Consider the following 23176-nt stretch of genomic DNA (forward strand, 5'->3'; position numbering starts at 1 on the left):
ACTTATATGCGTCTTCCATACTTCAAAAATAGTTTCTGTCGTGTGTGCCTCGCCAATCACTGTTCGAACGAGGTGCCAATTTCTATGTAACGTTATAAGGAAGTCACAAAGAAGCTGCCCTTGCTCAAAATAATGAAAACCAATATAAAGCTACAGTACCACTAATATTGTTTGTGTTGCACTTCATTTTGGTAACAATAATGCTGCAGAAAATGGGAAATAATTGTCAACAAAATGTGTTGGAGAAAGAGAAACATAGAAGGAAGAAAGGAGGTAGAAGAAGAAGGAACAACTAAAAACGTATTCTGTTCAGAATCAGTGTAATGCGCGCAGGAAGCATGAATTACCAGTTGAATAAAAATTTACTTGGATATTATCCATCGTCTAGTAATAAAACGTAAAAAACGTAAAACGACGTTTCGGAGATGGGGCTCTATCTCCGTCTTCAGGTTCCTACTCAGTTGGGCCCACTAGATAGAGCTAATCCCTATCTCCGGACCTAGGGAGATAGGGATTAGCTCTATCTAGTGGGCCCAACTGAGTAGGAACCTGAAGACGGAGATAGAGCCCCATCTCCGAAACGTCGTTTTACGTTTTTTACGTTTTATTACTAGACGATGGATAATATCCAAGTAAATTTTTATTCAATTGACTCTTCACCATCGTCAAGAAGTTTTAGATTTGATATGAATTACCAGCTTCACATCCTACATTTACTAATGTGACGTCACCGTCTGCTTTATTTCTGCACAATATTTTTATATGTTTTAAAATCGGCTGAAACTATCAAACTGTGCAATTATTTTAACTAGTTACGCAGAGGAGAATCCTTTTCGAAAAGCCGATAGTCGCTTAGATAGTCAAAATCCAGCCAAAACTTTCATATCGCATTTCTTTTAAGGTTTATTTTAACATATTTCCATCTGCGCCTAGGTCTCCCAAGTAGTCTTTTCCCTTCATGTTTTTCGACTATAAATCTGTCCTTATTTTCTCATCTCTCCCATGCGTGTTACGTTCCTCGATCACGTTCGGTCATCCTAATTACAATCGGTGAAGCGTACAAGTTATGAAGCAGTTCTCTGCAGACTTCCCTCTGGGTCCAGACATTCTCCTTGCGGTTGCTTCTATCATCATCACTGTAAGAAGTTACACTTTTTTGTCTGAATGACCCACCTGAGTGAAGGTTGTCCTGTGTCGTCGTCTGGCGGGGGTCGGACACGACGCTGTTGTTGGTGTGTGGCCCGCGTGCTGGGGAGCACTAGTGGGCGAAGGCCCCCCGCTCCCTAGCAGCGACTGTGGCTCTGGTTTCAATTTCTTGAACGCCCCTTCTGCACCTGTAATAGCACACAGAACTATTAGGAGCATTAAGAAGGAACCACGAGGGTACATTAGCGAGGGGTTCAAGGGACCAGATCAAAGGCGTTCTGTAATGAGCAGCAACATGCCTGTCGTGTGGGAAATTATTCAATTCTGTAACCAATAAAATCTTAAGTTCCGAAACATCTTAATAACCATGCGATTCAGACATGGAATTTTAATGACAAGTTTAAATCTGCCTTTGTCTTCAAAATGTTTGCACAAAATTAAATACGTTTTCATTTAAGTAAACCCCATGTGCCAGAGTCCTTCTTGAGAAAAGTTGGTCAAGAAATTCCTTCTCGTGTTGATAAGAATCCGCTAATGGACCTGTCCGCATTCTCACACCCTGTTTTTTAAAGATCAGTGCAAATTGTTTGTCCATCGATTCTTCGGTTGTCAAAATAGTCTCTTCGCCAGCAAGTTTTTAACCCAAAACTATGTATTTCTCTACTCACCCACACTGCCAAATGACCCGTCCGTCTCATTTCCCTTGACTTTATAATACTAATATTTGGTGAAGAGTGCTAAGCTTCGATTTTAATTAAGAACTGATAAACATTTTTACGTACAGCATCTGTATCAAATTATGGCGACGGTCTATAAAATGTTTATGCTGCTGTTAAGCTGTATATCTCTACTGTAGGCTACGATATCAGGCTCTTACAGGTTACAGAGCAGTCTGGAAAGGTATTTTACGATTCTGACCAAGCTCTCCATTTACTTACGGAACCCGAAGGTTCATCACCGAATTAAAGAAAGCCTTCCATCCCCGCTCATCTCATTCTTCCAAGGAAGTCGAATCTAGTACAACCAGAGAAAGAAATTGTTGTGTCTCACCCCGAAAAAAGGGGCAGAATAAGGCATCTACATGACACGAATATGAGAAAAAAGCGGTTCCAGCAATGAAAACACTGTTGTATGGATCTGAAACCGCAAAAGCTAGGTTTTCAAACTAATTCCCTTGAACGTTACATTTGTAGGATTTGTTTTGATGGAAATAGTATTTCTGAAATAAGCCTACGTATTGCTGAGTTAGCGAATTATCAGCCACCAGAGCTAACACAATTAAACAAAACCACTGCAAATTCCTACACTTTTTATTTCAAAAGACTATACATATTTTTGTAACAACTTTTGTGAAACACAGAGATATAATTTTGAAACGACATATTTATATTCAGGCTGTAGTGTGATTATTTGTTGTCCCATTATCCCATTAAGAAAACTGTTTCGCAACCATCTTCAGACTATGAAGCTACATACATTTTGAGGGAATTTTATTTACGAACGTAAATTTAAAGGAAATATACATAATAAAACTGAATTATTTATCTGAGATTCCGGGTTCTCACGGCGGCAAGCATGAAGGTGACTAATGATGGAGGCAGAAAGGACCTCTGAAACGTCGGTTACCTTCTATCACACTACATGGCGCAAACCAGAAGACAGTAATCTTAAATTATTTATATTATTATATCTAAACTATTAAAAAGTAGACCTATATACGAATTTCGTAAATTATTGGATTTACACAATCCGAAGGCTTCATTCAGGTATCAGCAAAATGTAGACGTAGTTTACCAGAGGCGGCGGCGGCTGATATATTCCGGAACTAAATTCATCGTATCTAACACGAGTGCCTTGCCGTATGTCACTGCTCTTCAGATACGTTGCTGGACAGGCAGATGGATGACTATCTCCAGCGAACACGTCAAGTGACTCTTACGAAGAAAGGCCTCTAACACTTTAACACCACGCTCTGCAGTTTGACATCACTTTGATCCTGACATTAAGTTAAACTCTTATATTTATTTATTGTAGCTTTTAATGTTTCTATAAAAGACATTTCGTCACGGTCTGACGCTCTTCAAGAAACGGTACTTGAAAATACCTCCCTCCACTAGACTGTGACCTGAACCCTTTCCTTGCACATCTGCTAGTGGAAATCACCGGGGAGCTCTCAAAGACTTGTTCAAATGTCAGGGCTGCTGGACGCTTTGATCGTCATGTTTCAAAACCTCGAACAAACACAGTCATTTTTGATCGCCCTGATGACGGAGAGAGTATGACCTCTACACGGCGCAACAACCCAGAAGACAGAAATCTTCATGTCTTTCCTCCAAAACCAACTTCCTTACTAGCGTCTAATACAGTTTCTATGTTTCTTTTTCATTATATTTATATTTTGGTCTTATAAATGTCATCATCAAAACTGGCAAATAAAATGTGTTATCTTACTCTCTAATCCCTTCTCTATAGTTCATTTAATACGAGAAATAAAAAAGAGAACTGGTAACGTGATTTACTCTGTATTTCACAAGCATTTATCTCGCACAACTGTGAGCGCCATTATTGTCGGTAAGACAGACTTAATCTCTTAACGGCAGATGTGTTAAACTTACCCTTGGAGCGTGCTGTTCAGAAGCAGCTGACAGTGGGTTTTAACAGGATATTGTTGTTGTCACCGCAGACAGAATATCCACGAATAACAAGCTTAAGGAGTAACTCACACGAATGTATTTTACACACATTAGGCCGGGCAGTTGGTTTTCTACAGAACTAAACTCTCGCTAAATTGAAACGGTGTCAGTTCCTAGTCGGTTATTGTGGGACAGACGCCATAGGTTTTGCTAACATTTTCTCGCGTACATTACTACGAATTTTGTACATCCTTGCTCAATTCGTGTCTCATGAAATACACAAATGAAAATGAATAATAAAAATTTACCTTCAAAAATGGAAGTTAGAAGCATAATCACAACAGGAATTAGAATAGTAACATTCTGTTTTTGCGGAGAGATTAATGGACTAGAGTTGTTAAGAACGGTGTTAATAGCTAAGAAACGTTTCGGCAGATATGCTTCTGCCACACCATTGTGTTCCTTTGTGTTAGGTCTGCAAAGACCCGCGTTTGTAATTTCAAAAGTAGGATAACGTTTTTCTTTGTGTTGGAAAATGGGAACATTCTGAATGAAAAAGTTGGCCGATGGTTACTGTCTATTCCACAGCCTCTCTATATTTTTGGGAAATAAATAAAGACACAATGAGGCAAAGAAGTTGTCTCGACCGTATACAACAGCTTAATTAGGATGGGTTCTGTGCATATGTACCACAGAACACAATGGGTGAGGGTATCATAGACCGATATGTAGTGTTAGAGACCGTGTGAAAATAGTAGCCATTTACGTGTTATATAATTTAAATAACAAATGACCGATCTTTTATTAAGTTGTCAATGTCCGATGTAGACGACTACTTATATATTCGTATAGAAAAATTAAATAACATATAAAGTTCTCTGAAGCGTTTTGTCTCAGAGCAGAGATAATATTATAATAAACAACAGTTAAGTCTGCTATAAATTCTACTGGTACCATAATTTAAGCAGTACCAAGTGTACAAGATGGACTGCATTTCAAGTTATGTTCAAGTAATAAAATTATTTTCAATAATGAATTAATTTACGGTAACGTTAAAATACTGATATTTGCATGCGACATAACTTTTAACCATGAAATTATAAAACAATGTATAAGACGAACCCGTCATGTGATGGTTAGTGTCTCCGTCTTTTAGAACATAAGAAGCAATTTACTTCCATTAACCTTCTAAAATGTTGGGTATGTATAAAAACCGCATTAAATCTCGACTTCTTGAAACTTTATTTATATCAAGTGATTTTTAAAAGTCCCTTTAAAATGTCCGCAAAATGAATCAGCTGAGCTACAGGGTAACAGAAACCTAATGAAGTCAGTGTGTATCGTGCCCTTCCGTATACAAAAATATAACAGTTTTCGTTTAACAAACTAAAAGGGAGGAAATAACATAGAAGCGTAAATGAATTATCATAATCTTGCTCGGTGCTTCTTTTTAAACAGCGTACATAGTAGAATACCAAGTAAATTTTATCCAGACAATTTTTTTACCTCCCCTGTCCCCTCTTCCAACCCCTCCAACCCTTTTCCAAAAAGCCAAGTAATGAAGGATTTTCACTAATGAATGAGAGGCATCCCTACCTCGGAATGCAAACACAATTATACTGTGCCTGGTACACTAGACGGCGAGATACCACTGCCTCCCGCCATTTTGGTATGAGTGCGCACACACACACACAGCCTAGCACTTCTATCAGAGTGGATAAACCGTTTTATGGACATCATAGCTTCATGGTTTGAACTGAAGCAAAGCCAGGTAGAAAGGGACACAGACTAGAGAGACGCGGTGTATATACATATATAGGCTAAATGCTAATAAAAAGTGAAATGCGACGGGGAGGTGGTCTGAGCTAACTAGGAATGTAATTAGATGAGGATTCTGTTTGTCGCCGACTCCCGGCCAGTATAAATACATTAACATTGAGTGGAGTGGTAGAGTTATGTAGGTAAAGCACTGGAAAGGGGCTTTTTAAGAAGAAAAATAATAAAAAAGTAAATTATCCGAAGCGTTTAGACTATGTAGTGAGCTGGTTCATTAAAATATAAATATGAATGTTGTAATAGCTTGGACTACAGACTTCATTGCAACGGTCCGATGCCGAAGGCTTAATGAAGCGTTGCTCATCTTCAGTATCCAGCATCAGACACGGAGTACGTGTAGCAGGGCTTGAAACACAAAACTTCAACTTCGCTGTTGGAAAGGACTACTTGTTATATGAAGGTACATACCTTTTGGCAACTTACAAATCACACAGCCTCCGTAAATCATTTATAGAATTTCTAAACATGTTGCTTATTGTCATCTATCAAACTACATATTTTAAATGTACGGGTATTCAATTGTTATTTTTAACATTATCGTCAGCGTTAACTACAAATTGTAGGCCTATTGGTATTTCTATTTATTACGCTATGAGAGTGTGAATTGGATTAAATTGGCTACGGATTAGGCCCAACGATAAGTTCCTGTGAAAACGGAAATGAATGTCTTAACCAGCTGAGCGAATATCAATCAGTTTCTTAAGGACACTGTTCCATGAAGTCACATTGCTGATTTTTAATGTGAATATAATCTTCGATTTAGACAGATGGATGGAAAAGCAATCATAGCTTGACAGGTGAAAGTATGTAGCAATAATAATATAATTTAAAACCCTGAAGAATGAGTAATAGTTAAGACTGCGCTTTAAATGGAATATTCTGTTTTAAAATACTCATGTTTATATTATTTATAGAAAACCTACTTTATCAGCTTATATATTACTCCGCTATAAATAAATTAAAACTGGAAATAATTCGGGTCTCTTAAACATGGATTTTGGTTAGGAAATCGCTAACTATAGAAAAAAGTGGACAAAATCAAGTACGCCAACTTTTAGATTGCACAGATTCGATAAATCTCGAAAAGCTGTTTGAAAATAGTTTCTTAAGTTACGTGATCATTATTTGTAAGTCCGTTCTATTTTATATTCATAATGGGACATACGGAATAAAGCAGACGTCAGAATTTCTACGCACAACTGTGGAACTTCCTGTTTACGTAGTTTAACCCCTCAATTTGTCTAACTTAATGCGACAGAGGGACGAACTCGCCACGTGCTCGGGCGAGAAAGAGGACAAATGAAGCACGTGTACCGTGGTTTGTTATTAGTGAGCTTTTCACAAGTATAAAGATCACAGGGGTGACTATTGTTGAAACCCCTTCTCGAGTACCTACAATATGTGCACCTCGAGGGGTAGCCACAACTAATCCCTACCCTCTCACCCCCTGTCTGCCGCTTTCATTGTAACAACAAGTTGTTCAAAATATGTAACGTTGTGGAGGGGAGGCTCTTTCAGAAGCCGTGAAATGCGAAAGAGAATTTTTGGCATTGTTATGTAATCTTTTGACTGCATCAAGTAATAATGCCGTTAACCTTATGAAAGGTCTAGTGCAATTGACTTATTGATTTCAGGGATATAAGAGGTATGTTCAATGAGAATGAGCTGCATCTCGTTCATTTTCTATAAGCGTCTCTGTTACACATTCAATTATTTCCCTTGGAAACGTAAATAGTAACATGTGTAAATAAACACGGTAAAAAGTAACAATTATTTCGTCTCATTACCATTTAAAGATATGTAAAATTAAGAATACGACTGTCTTTTGGGATGGTACGTTGTGTAGTCTGGTAGACGTTTACCGGCGCTTCAGAGATGCTTATTGCTCCCATCATCAGGACGATGAATGATGAGAGACGCAGTAAGCAAATCTGAAACGTTGGTAAATTTCTACCTGATTACATAGCGCAACATACCAGAAAACAAACACCTTATACCGGCCGCCGTGAGAACTTGAAATTTCACCATCAATATGAAATGACTTCTCTCTTCCAGTCAGTAGGTCCTGTGCAATATTCCAAATGATAATTAATTCTCAGAGTTTATGGTAATTGGTATGATTTTTATAAACGGGGCCGTTACACAGAGAAACAACACAGAAAAAAACGCAGACATCTAAGTCTCGAGCGGTACTTCATCTTGGAATAACACTGTTAAAAATATATTGTAATATTTCAATTAACACGTTTGAATATGGATTTCACCTACCAATTATATATCTGTAAAAAGCACAACTGTTAGACTGAATTTTCGTTTTGACATTCTCGACAAGAAACGTAACACTGGGACGGAAGTATCATCGGAGCTGAATGTCCATCGCCCAGTACCCATTCGATCGGCATTCTAAAACCACAGAACTTTTGTGTTAATAAAGGAAGTCGTCCACAGATTTGACGCAACCAAACTGAGTGCATGGCTGCCGACCTGTTGTTCCTAACGTAATGAGTGGCTCTAATGCAACTCCTAATTTCATTCGCAGGTGCAAATCACTACCCTCAATTAACTGCGGTCGACTAACTTAAGCTTAATTTAATGTAATTTCCCTTTACCAGCGCACCTACCATGCCAACCCTCTAAAGTCTAGTATCATCTCATCCATCCCTATCAACAGCCATTTCATCCTACCACACAGCTTACTACTTGTATGTCACACTGCAATGACATTGCATGGATGGAGGTCCATAAGCAAATTCCTCATGTACTTAGTTACATTACTTACCACAAGATGCCAACACACTCCCATAGCCTACTGGACTGTTACGGGGGTGGTGGAAGGGAGGGGTGGCTAATTAATTCAATTGCGATTTTAACAAAAGGCGTAATGAAGTTTCCCCTCTCTCGGTCACAGAATTGCGTTAAACTATAGATATATATACACTCTACCTCTCCACCCCCACCCTTGGTCCTACCGTCCCATGGCCCAAGGTCCCTCTTTCTCCCTGTTTCCTCGTCTGGAACCCTGTTTAATATTTGGGAGGAATTCCACGCGAGCAAAGCTAGTATGAGAGACGAAGACACCCGACAAGGCGAAATCTTCCCATCTGTCCGTGACCGAATAATTAGCAGCTCCATCGTAATATTTATAATGACATTATTAAACAGTAAAACATCGAATAAGGCTGGGTTTTGCGTTCAGCACGTTTACTGTTTACCTTTTGCGAGAGGTCATGAACGTTGGCACGAGGTCCTTGTAGTCCTGCTAGAACGAGATCGTACAGAATGATCGCGGAAACTATTACGGTAGGCATTCAAGTGACTTACTTGAACCGTGTGCTACGTATTTATAGGTTCAACTGAACGTTTAAGTCGCACCATAAAAAACAGATGACGAGAGAAACCGTGAAGCTTCTTGCTATATAATTTCCTCTATTCTCCTGTTACTTAACTTTACGTACATACAAATATACTTCATCTAACTTTTGTTCTGGTTTAAGAGCTGAGTGAACGTAGGATTTGAGGTTTCCACGGCGGTGAGTCTGAAGATGGTTGTCTTCTGGGTTGTTGCGCCGTGTAGTCTGGTAGAATTTTATCGACGTTTCAAAGGTCCCTGCTGCCTCCATCATCAGGGTGACGATCGGCCTAATGATGAAGGCAGCAACAACTCAGAAGACAGCCATCTTCAGACTGAACGTGTTTGCTGACTTTCAATTAGATTCAGAAACGAATTTTTACTTCTCCATGGATCAGAGTCGTTCTGGAGAAGCTGATATTCACTCATCTAGTATAAAAAAGATATCGAACCCGAGGGTTCATTACATTGTTCGCAAGGGTCCACAACATTTCCCTATCCAAAACCACATAATCTACTCCACACCATCTAGCCCTATATCCTTCAGGTTAATTTTAATATTATTTGTCCATCTGTACCTTGGTCTTCCTAGTGGTGTGTTTCCATCCACAATTTTGTACTTGTTTCTTATCCATCCACGCATTCTATATGCCCCGCCATCTCAACACCCCCACCCCTTGATTTAATCATCCTGACAATGTTTGGTGGAGAGAACAAATTACGAAGTTACGTACTTTCATTATGATATAAAATAGCAGTTATATATTTTTTAATCCGTATTTTGAAGGACTTCGTCTTGAAACTCAAGTGTTACCAGAAGTAAACAAAATAAAGAACACTGAAGACAGCCATCTTCATACTCGCCGCCGTGAGAACCTGAAATGCCACTTACAAACAACCGCCCAAATCCATTTGCAGACGAGGCTCCTGTGTGATGGCCTATTTTCACTTTGGTAACAAACTACAACAGAAAGCCTCGGAATGCACATTGATTTCTTTCGCCAAGTGGCAAGCGGTTACTAACGAAATCTTGATGGTGTGTACAACTAAGTTGATTACTGGCCGGCCTCTCATTATAGGTAATCAAATGTACCGACTGGAAGGGATGCAGGGCAGACAGACTGCTTCATTTGAATACGACACTAACTGAATTCCTGTCCCGCAACGAAGGGCAGACAGTAGGTGTCCGGGGGGAGTGGGGGGGGGAGGGTGAAGAAACAAGATATTCTAGGAGTAAATTAATCAGACGACTGCTGGCTGTTTATCAGTTGGCCTCTGTCCTTGACATGCACTTGGACCATTTCACTTTTACGACTTTAAAGTGTTGAAACTCGTACGTTAAATTTAGGTTTTTCGTTATTTAGACTTTTCTAACTCTTGGGAGTGGAAGGGGAGGGGCTGTTCCATTCATAAATTTCGAACCACATGCTTGTTTCGGGGTCTGCAGTGGCAGCGCGGTCTGGGGCGTGGGCCTTGTGCCGCTTGGTCGCTGGGACCGTGGGTTCGAATCCCACTCAAGCCATGGATGTTTGTCTGCGTCTTTCTGTGTTGTGCTGTCCTGTGTACAGGTAGAGGCCTTGCGACGGGCCGATCCCCCGTCCAAGGAGTCCTACCGAATGTCTACAGATCGAGCCAACGAAAAGTTGGGACCCGTAGTGCTTAGGCACTTGAAGAACGGGTCGTTCCCAGTATCCCAGTATGCTTGTTTCAAGAAAGCATATTATAAAGAATGGCCGAGAAATCACATAACCAAAATTCATTTCAGTACAAATCGATTGGGTGAATACACACACACTATACAAAAATCAATGCAAGTCACGTCTTGTTATAACCTGTTCTTGCCAGTCCGTCAGTCGTTTTTCAACAGCCGAAGTTCAAGGACGTCTTTTTCAGAAGTGTAACGAGTGTTCATTGTCGAATATTGGATCTGTTTCCGTGCTCTGGTAGAAAAATGGTGCGGTACCTACCAAATTGTGTCCGTGAGACAGAGAACAGTGATTAGAACTAGCTCTTTCTGAAGGACCTTACTAAATAAAAACCTCCCCACCTTCTCAACTTAGGGCTGAAACGGATCCAAGATCCGAAACTTTGTGTTCTATTCGGAATACACTAAGAAAATGTGCAAAGTTATAAGTTTAAATTAGAACGAAAAAAATTAAAGGCGAGATTTCGTGCTACAAGCCAAACGCAACAGAGAAATTAATTCTTAACAACGAAAAAATAAGTGGAATCAAGAAAACCGAAATTATGTTTATTTCAGAAATTTAATGAAGGAAACAGAATAGATCGACTCAAGAATAAAAAAGTGAAGTTTTCTACAGATCACTAACAGATCTGATTAAGTAATCTGTTGGAATTTTAGTTTGTTCACAGATAATCGATGGAGGTTGGTTTGTAAAAGGAAAAATGAGATTCTCAGCCTGCAGATCAGGAGAATAATTTACGTAGTTCGGAAAGTTTAAGTGAACCATTATAATTTCTATAGTCTTCGATATCATCTTCGTGGAAAGTCTGTTTTCTTAAGAACAAAAGTTTAAACTGTGTCAACAACATTCTTTCTGTATGATAGTATAAGCAGGCTTACGACCTCAACAGCGCTCAACTGAGTAAGATATGTTTCTGATAGTAGGTAGTCGACTAAAGGATTTCAAGAAAGTGCGTAGGTTGTTAAAAAAACTGAAACTTCCTGCTTTGACATATAGAAACTGTATTTTCATGTAAATACAAACTCAGGTTTCTGATAAATTAAATTTAAATCATTCAATGGAAATAATACGAAGCTAAAGGTTTTTACCACAATTGTGTTGTCAGAAATCAAATTTGATACAAATGACGTATGTGGTAAAAGCGCATCAAAGTTAACGCCACCCCTGGACGACTCAATAAAACAAGCTTTTAGTCAACGAATGTCACATTTATTTTAGAAAAATCTCCGTTGAATTAGGAGTTTATGCAATTATTTTTAACCGGTTTTATTACATTCATTTATATTATGAGGATAAATTTTTGAGGGAGCAACATTATTATAATAAATGTCGGAAAGGCTATTTTACATACGAATATGTACGCGTCGTTATTAATAATGCACTAAAGTATCAACGAAACAAATTCGACCCTGATTAAAAACTTATGTATCGACACACAGTCTGTATTATTTCTCGAATTTTAAAACTGGAGCAGACATAAAACATTATTGGCATTTTACTGTTATTTTCATTAATATTTTAAGATTAGGCCTACGTAAACTTTACTTCCATTTTATAAAACTTTCTTTCAAACATTCTGATTAAACAATTCAATAACTACATTTAATATTATATCGGTAGACACTGGTATTATTTTAAAGTAACCGTATAATATTTTGTATAAAACATCTAAGGGACCAAAAAATCTTCATTTATGTAGAGAGATTTTCAGGAAATAAACTTCGATGTTTTATAATACGATGGAGGAGATGGAACCATTATATTACAACCGCTTAGACAAAACAAATGCGAGAGAGCCAGTGTTAATGCATTATATGTGTACATAATGTTTCCTTGTCCAAGGAGGCCATGCCAAATATCTAAACAAGATCCAAGGTTTCAGAAATTAATTACGTACTGTATCATGCCACAGAGACTACTCTGTTAACACCTAAGAAGAATATGTCTGTAATTATTTTTATTTATTGACAGGTTTAATACCAGTCTTGGTTAAATAATATGCTAACACAGCAAAACAAAACGATAAGTTAAGTCTAACTAGTGGTGCAAGAACATGTCATTAATGACATCCAGAGAATTATTCAAGTATCATTTGAACGTGACTTACCAACTGAAGACACTGAGTATAACATTTCACATTCTACGACTTCCTTACTGCCTAAGCAACAGAAATACAAATAGCAGGGGTCCACAAATAAAGTGGTCTTAGCGCAATTTCAATTACTTGCGAGTTTCGTTGCCATTAAAATAAAAGTTGCAACGCGTAAAAAGATCGGAAAACAGAAAATATGCTCAAAAATCATTACTGAATAGACACATAAGCCGAAACCTGAATATGACGTAACAAAACGAGAAAATATCATAATTAATTTCAATACTAAGATAATATGCATTTTGTTCTTAAAAATCACGATTACTTTTCTGTATTTCATTGAGCGTAAATATTTTTGGTGGATGGGGATCACTGTTATTATAAGCTAAGATAGCTCAAAGTGATTGGTTACTGGGAAAACCGTGGTTAGGTTTCTAGCATGACAGGCTACTTTCCTTCACCACGACATTCAGAATGGTATTGAAAGCGGGGATTTTAAAAACGTTACTTCCAGTCTCTGAAATCGTACCTTGACGTACAGCTTTCTTCCTAATCCTCAAAAGAAATCCTTGGTAAACACACGTACACACACAAGGACACAACGCGACCCACTTACTTTGCTACGCGTTTCCATTTATTGGATAATTGACAAGCAGGCTACAGTTCGCTCCCCTTTCAAGATATTTGCATACTGGATGCACCCTTGAATGCCCCCTTACCTACTAAAGCACAAAGCAATAATTTGAATTAAACAATTCCTTATTACTGTGCATATAATGGGTGTCAATCGATACTTATAATCACGTGTAATATTTCGAAGATTATAAGGTAAAAGAGGTAAATTTACCGTTGCTCTTAATAAAGTACCACGAGCTGAAGTTGTACGGAGGAGTACAGACATAGCTTCATGTATTATTTAACCATGGCATTAGAGAGAGGTGAGTGTTCTGCTTAAGACCCCGGCAGGTTTAGACCAGGGGACAAAGACCATGATTCTTATTGGAGCCTGGCTGGGATCGAGAAATGCGGTAGCAAAGAAAGAACCCCTGGCGCTGTTCAAAATCGACCATCGGCCTTCCAACTAATGGCCACTGACTATTTCGACATATTATATTATACTGTAAGATATTACAAACATTTAATAAATACTCTATCAAATATCAAAGAATCGAACCTTGGTCGCGTAGTCATTATCCAGTTGGCTTATTGACGGAGCTATTCCAGTTCACAGATATTTTACCTATAGTTTTATTGATATTCTTGTAATTATTATTAAATGAACTGAATTATTGTTATCAAAATTATAATTCGCTCTGGTTGAAGAAATAATATGAAATATACATTCTCAAACTTCTGTACACATGAATGAATGGAAAAAAAGAACTTAAAGAATTTTCTGTCAACTACTGAGATTATATTTCGTACGCGGCTATAGGCCTTCAAACAATATTGGGGGGGGGGGGGGATGAAGCAATCGGATAAAATGTATCGCATTAAATATCTGTTACCATAAATCGCATAAATCTTAGGGGATTCTTTAAACTTTGTCTGCTACATAAAAACAAGACTAACTGCGGGATTCACGATAAAATATGACGTCTCTGGTTTCCAGTGATGATTTGTATGTTTTATGCTCCTTTCTGAATTACCGTCCCAATTTAAACTCCAAAATAAAGAAACGTGGAACAAAATTGAATCAGACTGTAGGGACATAATTACTATTATGGCTCACTTAATTAACTCGCGGAGCAGAGTTATTCTTGAGAAGCTAACAGTGCGCTCAACCGGGCAAGAACCTGAAGGTTCATTACCGCGTTCATACCAGCCGGATGAATCCAAACCACACCACCAAACACTATTTCCCTAAGATACATTTTAATATTATCCTCCCATCTTCGCCTAGGTCTTCCGAATGGTCTCTTCCCTTCAGGCTTCCCAACCAAAATTTCATACGTATTTACCTATTCACCGCCTATCTTATCCTCCTTGATTTTATGAACTTAATATTTGAATGCCCACTTATTTGAAGCAAACATTTTTCATTGCTCTGTGAACTACTTAGAAGACATGAAAATTAGTGTATGAAAATGACTTCATGCTACGTATGAACAGAGGATTGTCGTCTTCTGGGTTGCAATGCCTGTAGATGGTTACTAGCGCTTCGGAAGAACGTACTGCCTCAGTCTTAGGGAAAATATAGGCGATACGTTCATTCGAAACACTGGTTACCTCAGAAGACCATAATCCACATTGCGGTGAGTCCGAAGATGGCTGTCTTCTGGGTTGTTGCGCCGAGTAGTCTGGTAGAAGCTTACCAGCGTTTCAGACGTCCTTGCTGCATCCATCATCAGGGCGATGAGTGATGAGTTGGTAAACTTTTGCCAGACTATACGGCGTTACACCCAAGAAGGCAGCCATCTTCACTATGAGAATTGTTAACTCTGTTTTAAGAAGCGTAAGGTCTCAAAAGGCAAAGAAAAGAATCGGTGTGCAGCTTACCAGTGTGATCGGATAGGCTCCTGGTGACCCCGGAGGGTGGCGTGTGAGTTGGGGTGTGCTGATGGCTTCCGCCCCCGCCACCTGGCGTAGAGTGTTGCTGCTGTTGCGAATTATCAGGCGTTGCGGTGCCATGCTGGTGGCCGCCATTGGCGCCTGCTCCGCCGGGAGGCAACGCGTACAGAGCCGTAAAGTCCTCGGCCGAAGAACCGCTTGTAGTACTTCCTCCACACTTTCCACCTGACCCTCTCTTATCGACCACACTGAGTCTGTCCACCGTAACACTGTGGTGATTATGGTGGTGATGATGATGATGCGTATCATCAACAAGGCCCGCTACCCCAAGCAAGCCTCCGACAAGATTTGGACGTAGTTCTTCCATCAGCTTTGCGTTTCCTGTGGCAACGGACGATGAAGACTGAAGAGCCGATGCACAGGGATTTGCCGAAGCAGCCGCCGCGGCGAAGTTAAGTTGCCGAGAGAAAATGGCTGGGAAAATGTTGAACTGTTGATGGTGGTGGTGTGAATGGTGATGTGGTGACGCGTGGTGATCCGTGCTAGCCGTGCTGCTGCCGCCTCCGGAACCGTTATTACCACCACCTCCGGAACTACCCCCGGCTCCGCCAAGGGACGAGCTATCGCTCGCCGCCAGGCTTGATGTTCCTCCCCCGCCGCCACTACCACCACCTCCACCGCCTCCCAAACAACCGGACACCTTGAAATCCAACGTAAAGCCGGATAATTCCACGTCTTAAATTTCTTTTCGAAGTTTAGAAGAAGAGAAAGCCCTTTCGCCGACAGATTACGTCGATTTAATTTCCTGTCTTACTTGTAAATATCGATAATTAAATTTGATTCTCGGTAGCGATGTTTCGACAAGAATAAACAATTTATTGGTGAACAATTCTTCTAACTGTATTCGTAAACTACTGGATGCAGTTAACAGTAAAGAGCATTTGAAAGATGCTTTTCCCTCTTGGACCTATGCATGCGTTATTATTGCCAACAAGTTGGGCTAACGTTTATCCCACTTAGCAAATTTAACTTGTCGTAAATGTTTCAACGATGAATATATTAATACTATAATAGTCTACGATATCTATCACTGTAACGAAATTGATAACGTTTAATTGATTACAAACATTTGTTGGAAGAATTCAAGTCCTGTAAGCTTTTGCGCTATACAAGTCAGTAAAGTCACAATTACACACAAATCAGTGCACTCAAACACCACATATGCAAATTCCTATATATTATAGTAAATGTGCATGTTTTTAACTTTGCATACACGTGGCTGGCTACTTATGTTGACCGGATATTCAGTAGTATAGTCACGTGGTCAATCAACGTTCCAAATATGAATTACAGCGTACAATGTTTATGAAATATTCTTAGCTGAATGTAATTTATATAATTACAAGATATTTATTTTACCTATATAAATAATAAATTGTAGTATCTTCAGTACGTGAGCTTGGTGGTAATGCGTTGTAAATTCAGGTTAAAATCACTGTTTCTTGTTTCTTGTATGACGCTGAAACGTCTACTGTTGCAAAAGAAGTTTGTTTTCACTGCAGCATGATCACTTCACTCGTGTTTATGTGATTGAAGCGCACTATTTTGTCACCGGCGTATTATTCAGTCGACGTATTGGTGCACGAAGAAGCCGTTCAGCGAGTAAGTAACCTGGAGACGTTCGTGGTGGGACGAAGCAACGACGGATACTGAAGTGTTAAAACTTCTTTACTAACTTCGCCTTTCAAGCTGATTTCGCGCGTCGTTTATAATGTCTGTGGATTAAGGTTACTTACACACAACATTCTGTACATATTTCTACGTTCCGTGGTAGATTACTGCAATTATCTTCCATCAGCAAAAATAATATATTCTTTCTTCTAATCGCAGACGGGGGGGAAATGTTATTTCTACAAAAAAGATTTTCAAATCCTTACTAACTTGTGCGAAAACACAATTAGGCAAGTTATTGTAATACCCTCTTTCCCCTTCGCCTGCAGCCTTCTCCTTCTAAATAACGTTATTTGTTAAGCTTCAATAAGTTTTTATCCCTTGCGTATTTAACTAGAATGAGTTATACTAGCAGAACTCTTTAGTATCAGATCTGCTGCAACTTGGGCTATGATGACAAGCCTCGGATAACTAAAAGTGACTAACGAAATTAGACTCAGATATAGAATAGGCAAAGGTTTTATAGGACACGAAGAGCTTTCTGTACTCGGAACTCGCAGACTCGAAAACGTACTACGAACATCCCTCTGTGGAAACGAGACGATAGGGAGTTTTTCAATTTCTCTTCTGCAATGCTGGACCAATGATATGGTTCACATTAGTATTCCGAAGCTACGGTAAAAAGCTCTTTTCTCATTGGTGGATCTTGTAATGGGATTCCATGGTAACGACCAGTAGAGGGGATGATAGGGTGGCTAGGTGACAGGAGGCTGGGAATCGTTGCTAAGGGATGCTGCAGGGAGAAACAGAGATGGGGAATCAAAATGGCGTCGTGCATGCGTGTGTTGCTGCTTCTCGCTGCAAAGGATGCTGGGATGATGCTTCATGACGAATCTTGGTTTCCATGGTTCTTCCTGAGTTGCTGGTTGCGTGGGTGAGAGGAGTTCTTATTCCTTTTCTGTTTTATTTCTTTTCGAACTGCAACTTCTGTTCTTTTTGTTTCTTGATTTGTTGGATGGCGGTAGAAAACACAGATCATGACAGAAGGGATTACTAGGTAGGGGGTGAGGAGGAGGTTACGGAAATCTTAACATCGCTAGGATGTATAAAAATTGCCTCAAGTTGAGTAATAAGTCTAAGCATACTGGGTGATAATATTTTATAAGGCTTGATACAATCCTGTATTGTCCGTTGTTGCAACACGGTTCAATAACTTAATATTTACATCTAAATAACGCATCAACTTTACAGCTATCAACGTGACTAAATTGTAAAGTGATCTTGTTGTTCTGAACTGGCTGTGAAAATCCACAACTATTTTCACAACCGAGTTTAAGAATACCTCAGCGGTAGTCTTAACAAGAGCAGAAAGGTATAACCATCATTCCGAAACTCAGTATTCGTATTTTAAAAGCGCGTGTTTTTATTGTCTCGACTACTTCGCAAATATAAAACCCTTGGCTGTAATTATTTTCCTTTGAAATTTCTTATTCACCACAGATATCGAAAAGAAACCTAATTAATTTATTTATGATATCTGTAGTTTATGCAGATTTGCGAACATCAGGTGTTGTAGACACAAATTATTTCTAGAAACTCATTTGAGCTGCATGTAAAACATCAAAACAAGTCGAATAAAAATTAAACTGGACCGACAAAATTAGCTAATCTCCATGCCATCCCCCCCCCCCCCACCCCCGAATCCTTTCATTTGTCTCAGATATTGAACATGGGAATGAGCATCTCAGGTTTTTCTATTCTTGAGAGATTTCGTACTGTACTACGCAAGTTAATAAACTAAAAAAAATGAACAGCTGTCATTGTCTCGGGTTGGAACGGGCTCTGAGATAGTACTTTAAAATAATTCACACATCCTTTCCCATTTAACATTCACAATCGACCTATCATTTAAAGCTACAAAACATATTCAGTTAAAGAATAATTGTTAAACAAGTTTAAGAATCATTAACAAATTCGTAGCAATCGAATATGAGATATTTCCCACCTGGTATATTCCTAATATATGACGCAGTTTACAATAATTTTCTTGTCTCACTGTTTTTCCATCTGTCCTCTCTTTCATATTCTTGTACCTTGGTTTGTACTGGCTTAGCTACGTTGTTTTAATCCAATTACCGACTTCGCAATTAGTGAGACTAGGGCTCAAAAGCAAGAGAGCAACAACATTCCTTTCTATCGTCGTAGACGGAGCTGTCGCCGCCTGACAGAGACAATCATAATTATTGCATAAAGTTGCCTTCTTCTTGTTCATCTTCATAGTGGTGGTTTTCTAATTTCCATTGTTACGTAAGGAATAATTTGGAAAGCGCTACAAAAGACAGCTTGCTATTTTATTCATATAGGAAACCAGAATAAGTACATTAACATCTTCTAGAGAGAAATACGTAATAAAGTGAGTAAGAAATACAGCCAAATTTCGTGAAACTACGTCAAAAAACCATATTTCGAACATGAAAAGGCCCTTGTAGCATCGGCCGAATGCGCTTGCACACGGGCGGCAGATATGCTTGGCGCGTGCCTGCTCACAGTTTATCTTATCTAAAACACTGAAGAAGTAGTTCTATTAGATTCGGACATGTAAGTCGTTCAGCAGCAACTTTCATCCGTAAGTCAAGACACTGGCCAACGTAAAATAATAATAATAGTAATAATACGATCTACGGAGTTTTGGTACAAACTATTATACGTAGTTCATCAGCACCACAAAATCTAAATTGAGAGGCATTCAGTGTTAAAAATCAAGTGCCTCTACCGTTGAATTTCTGCTACAAAACAGTCAAGGATATTTAGTTAATTTATATTATGTTTAAATGCAACAGTTCCTTAACTAAATGAACCAATGCTTTAATACCCAATAATTAAATTTTTTATCGTATGATTCTCAGAATAAACAGCAATTATTTTACTAAACAATGACAAATTAATGTTTGCAATGGAGAAGAATTATCTTTTCTCTTAAGGCAGCTGATACATATAGTTACCTCTGGGTTTTAAATGGCTAAAGATGGTCTTAGTTATTCTACTGTTATCAGTCTACTCGACTTGGGCATTTGACGCATTGTGACTAATAATACACAAATCGTAACAAAACTGTTATTATGAAAAAAATCCCAGTTTCATTAAAAAGTCTAATGGACATATATAAAACCCGCAGTTATTTCCTAAAAAACGATTAAAAGCTATGATAAATGTCCTGTTTGGTATTTCCCTTCTGTATGCATATATCTGTTATTAATTACCAAAATTTAAACAATATTAGGGAACCCTATATTCGCAAACAACCGCACTATCAATATCTCCCATACTTCATAGCAGTAACATACAAATCCAATATCCAAATCCTTTCGGTTGAACGCGTAATCCAATTTAATAACGAATGCAGTTATGTAAACGTGTTGGAATATTGTGTTTTCCACAGCAGCAACTCATGATGACGGTGGCGACGATCCAGGCCGCAGGACGAGAACAAGCACCGCGTCACGTAGTACGTAGGCTACATGAACTTCTATTGGGTAACCCGGAAAAAATACGTAACGTTTCGTCCTTTGAGGCGGTTAAAGTATGCGAAAAACGAAAATGTATCTTTTACTGAACAGAGAACTTATTTGTAACGTTACAAGAAGTAAATGCATATTTATACGAGAATGTAAGCTGGATAGCACGCTAAAAACGTTAGTGCCGGCACTAAAATTAGTCCCGGGTTCTATCCTTACCCGCGCCACTATTATATAAAATATAAAGGATCTGTCAGTTTAACATAAACAAATTACCTGAAGATGGGAGTAAAGTCAGCTCCCAAAATAGCGTGCATATGTCGTCTGCGGTCTGAGGCGTGGGCCTTGTGCCGCTTGGTCGCTGGGACGGTGGGTTCGAATCCCACTCAAGCCATGGATGTTTGTCCGCGTTTTTCTGTGTTGTGCTGTCCTGTGTACAGGTAAAGGCCTTGAGACGGGCCGATCCCTCGTCAAAGGAGTCCTACCAAAATGTCTATAGTTCAAGCTAACGAAAAGTTGAGACCCGCAGTGCTCACGCACTTGAAGAACGGGTCGTTCCCAGTGTCCAAGTAAGTATTATAATAAATTAAAAACTGTCACTAATCTTTAAAGGAACGTCAGAAGCATATAAATTGACAAGACACTTAAAAAAATAGTTATAAGTGATTAAATCGGAACTGATGCTTCAAGAAGAAATTACAGTTTTTGAAATGGAACAGCTGATCATTAGAGCACCCCTTCACGTTTTCAGCTAAACCTATCATTACTCGAACAGAAGAACGAAAAGCGCTAAACCATTCTCTCCCCAACACCAAAAGCCCATCTGTCATCTTTACAAATCCCTACATTTACTGCGACGCCGCGCTCAAACGATCCCAGCACCTGTTTAGTACAACAGCAAGTTAGCTTCAGCACTGCAAGAATAAAGGCAGACTGGCATCGAGGAGCAGCACACTGTCATCCGCGAATCTAGTTCAGTTTACATCATGTATTCAATGTCTACGTAATGTATTCAATACGCCCTGGAGCGCCATGCTCGGAAATTGTGACAAGTGCTGAACAACTCGCGTCACAGATGAGCGGCAGGGTTGGGCGAATGAAAGGCGTCACATTTCGCACCCCTCAGGGGTACGCCGGTGTCGGATAGGCCTTTGATCACAATATTAAATCCCCTACAGAATATGGAATATAAGTGATTCATGAAAATGGTTACAGCAACCAAGAAAAGGAATAATGGAACTATACATCGCGTTCGTTACTTATCTTCGAATATCCTCGGAATGGGGCTCTCATGTAAGAAAGCATCAGTGAAGGACGTCACCTACAAAAATATTCATTTACATAAAAACTGTGAATCACCCAGTCAATTATTCTGCGGTACAGAAAATTCGTTGAAAAAGTCGATTGTACACGCGGCTTGTGAATCATACCTTTTAATTTATTTTATTCTATTGTGATGCGTAGTTTAAGACACAACAAATTTTTCTCCATAACTACCTTAAAAATCTAAATGTCGTTCACATTTCGTTTTAATCTGTGTTTAGAATAACTTGTGCCTTTACGAAACATTACTTAAGACAAACGGATAAGTATTTTGCTATTACAAAGTCGAAAATATTTTTGACGTAAATACGTCTATAAGGAAGGGTCATTCGGCAAAAAAGTGTAACGAAAAAGGGAAACGAAAAAGTGTAAGATCCGATAACAATGGTTACCTACGAAACGTCATCTGTTTACTCAGCATTGTTGTTACCTAGGAAACGTTACATTACATAACAATACATTACTTTACATTACATTCATCTACCACAGACCCATCTTAAGCGTAACTAATTCAAGTTAAATAAGCAATGTCTTAATCAAACTTTACGCAATTGTAAAGCATGTATAAAGGAAATATTTAGAATAAAGCCAATATATAAACTTCCTTTCCGTATAGACGTATTTACGTCAAATTCTCCGGAACCGTGGTTCCACTGTCACTTTTTTAGAAGACTTCGAAAGTTATTGGCTTATTTGCCGAAAATTCAAATACTCAAAATGGAAATTATGTATACAAGAACAAAATATACTCCTACCTATCCAAAAACAATTTAGAAAGATACAATAAATCAAAATAAAATAATATAGGTCCAACTTAAGAAACTAACAGTTGCTTTGAAACTCTAAAAATGCAACTAACAGAAAACAAAAGAAATTGCTACATTAAAAAAAATATTATAATTTAAATTTTATACCATTGCTCTTTCCTCATTATAGTTTAGCCATAACACGTAACAAGCACATATGTTTAAGGCACTTTAATTTTATTCAATATTGTAAAGACCTCTTCCTAAAGATTTTTTTATTTTTTTAAACCCTAACTACAAATATTGTATGTGTTTAAACAAATTGGATTGAAATTTATGGAACTGAACTAACACTTACTTTCTTCAGCGAATAGATATTAGCGATATCCTATTAAAATGCCGGCTGAGGTCATAAGGCTCAAGGGGGGAAAATATTATGAAGTGATATGCGACCATACTTTAAGATTTTGATATAGGTACCCCGTAAGAATAATTTAAATTTTATTTTAGCATTTTTACCTACTATAACGATACGATTTATCACCCCTGAATATACACATGTAGGTTCATCATTCTCTCTTTCTCTTTTGCTCTCTGTATCCCTCGTTCTGTTCTCCCTCACTTCATTACCATATTCATATCGGCATT

At 38.6% G+C, this 23176-nt stretch overlaps 1 protein-coding gene across 2 annotated transcripts in view; it reads right to left on the reverse strand.

The window, feature by feature from the left end:
• Positions 1 to 23176, reverse strand: part of LOC110828086 (homeobox protein unc-42) — a 91832-nt gene that overhangs the window by 31949 nt on the left and 36707 nt on the right. The window contains exons 3-4 of one of the 2 annotated variants that reach the window (XM_022060413.2): positions 15262 to 15973; positions 1174 to 1334 (exon numbers count right to left, since the gene is read on the reverse strand). In XM_022060413.2, the coding sequence (XP_021916105.2) occupies positions 1174 to 1334; positions 15262 to 15640 (540 nt within the window). In that variant the 5' untranslated portion in view covers positions 15641 to 15973. Of the gene's footprint in view, positions 1 to 1173; positions 1353 to 15261; positions 15974 to 23176 lie in introns of both variants that reach the window. The other variant, XM_022060412.2, reaches the window with a different exon arrangement.

Source organism: Zootermopsis nevadensis, unplaced genomic scaffold, assembly GCF_977971745.1.
Source record: "Zootermopsis nevadensis isolate Lab colony 2312 unplaced genomic scaffold, Znev_1.0 Znev_ptg000011l, whole genome shotgun sequence".
Taxonomy (NCBI): domain Eukaryota; kingdom Metazoa; phylum Arthropoda; class Insecta; order Blattodea; family Termopsidae; genus Zootermopsis; species Zootermopsis nevadensis.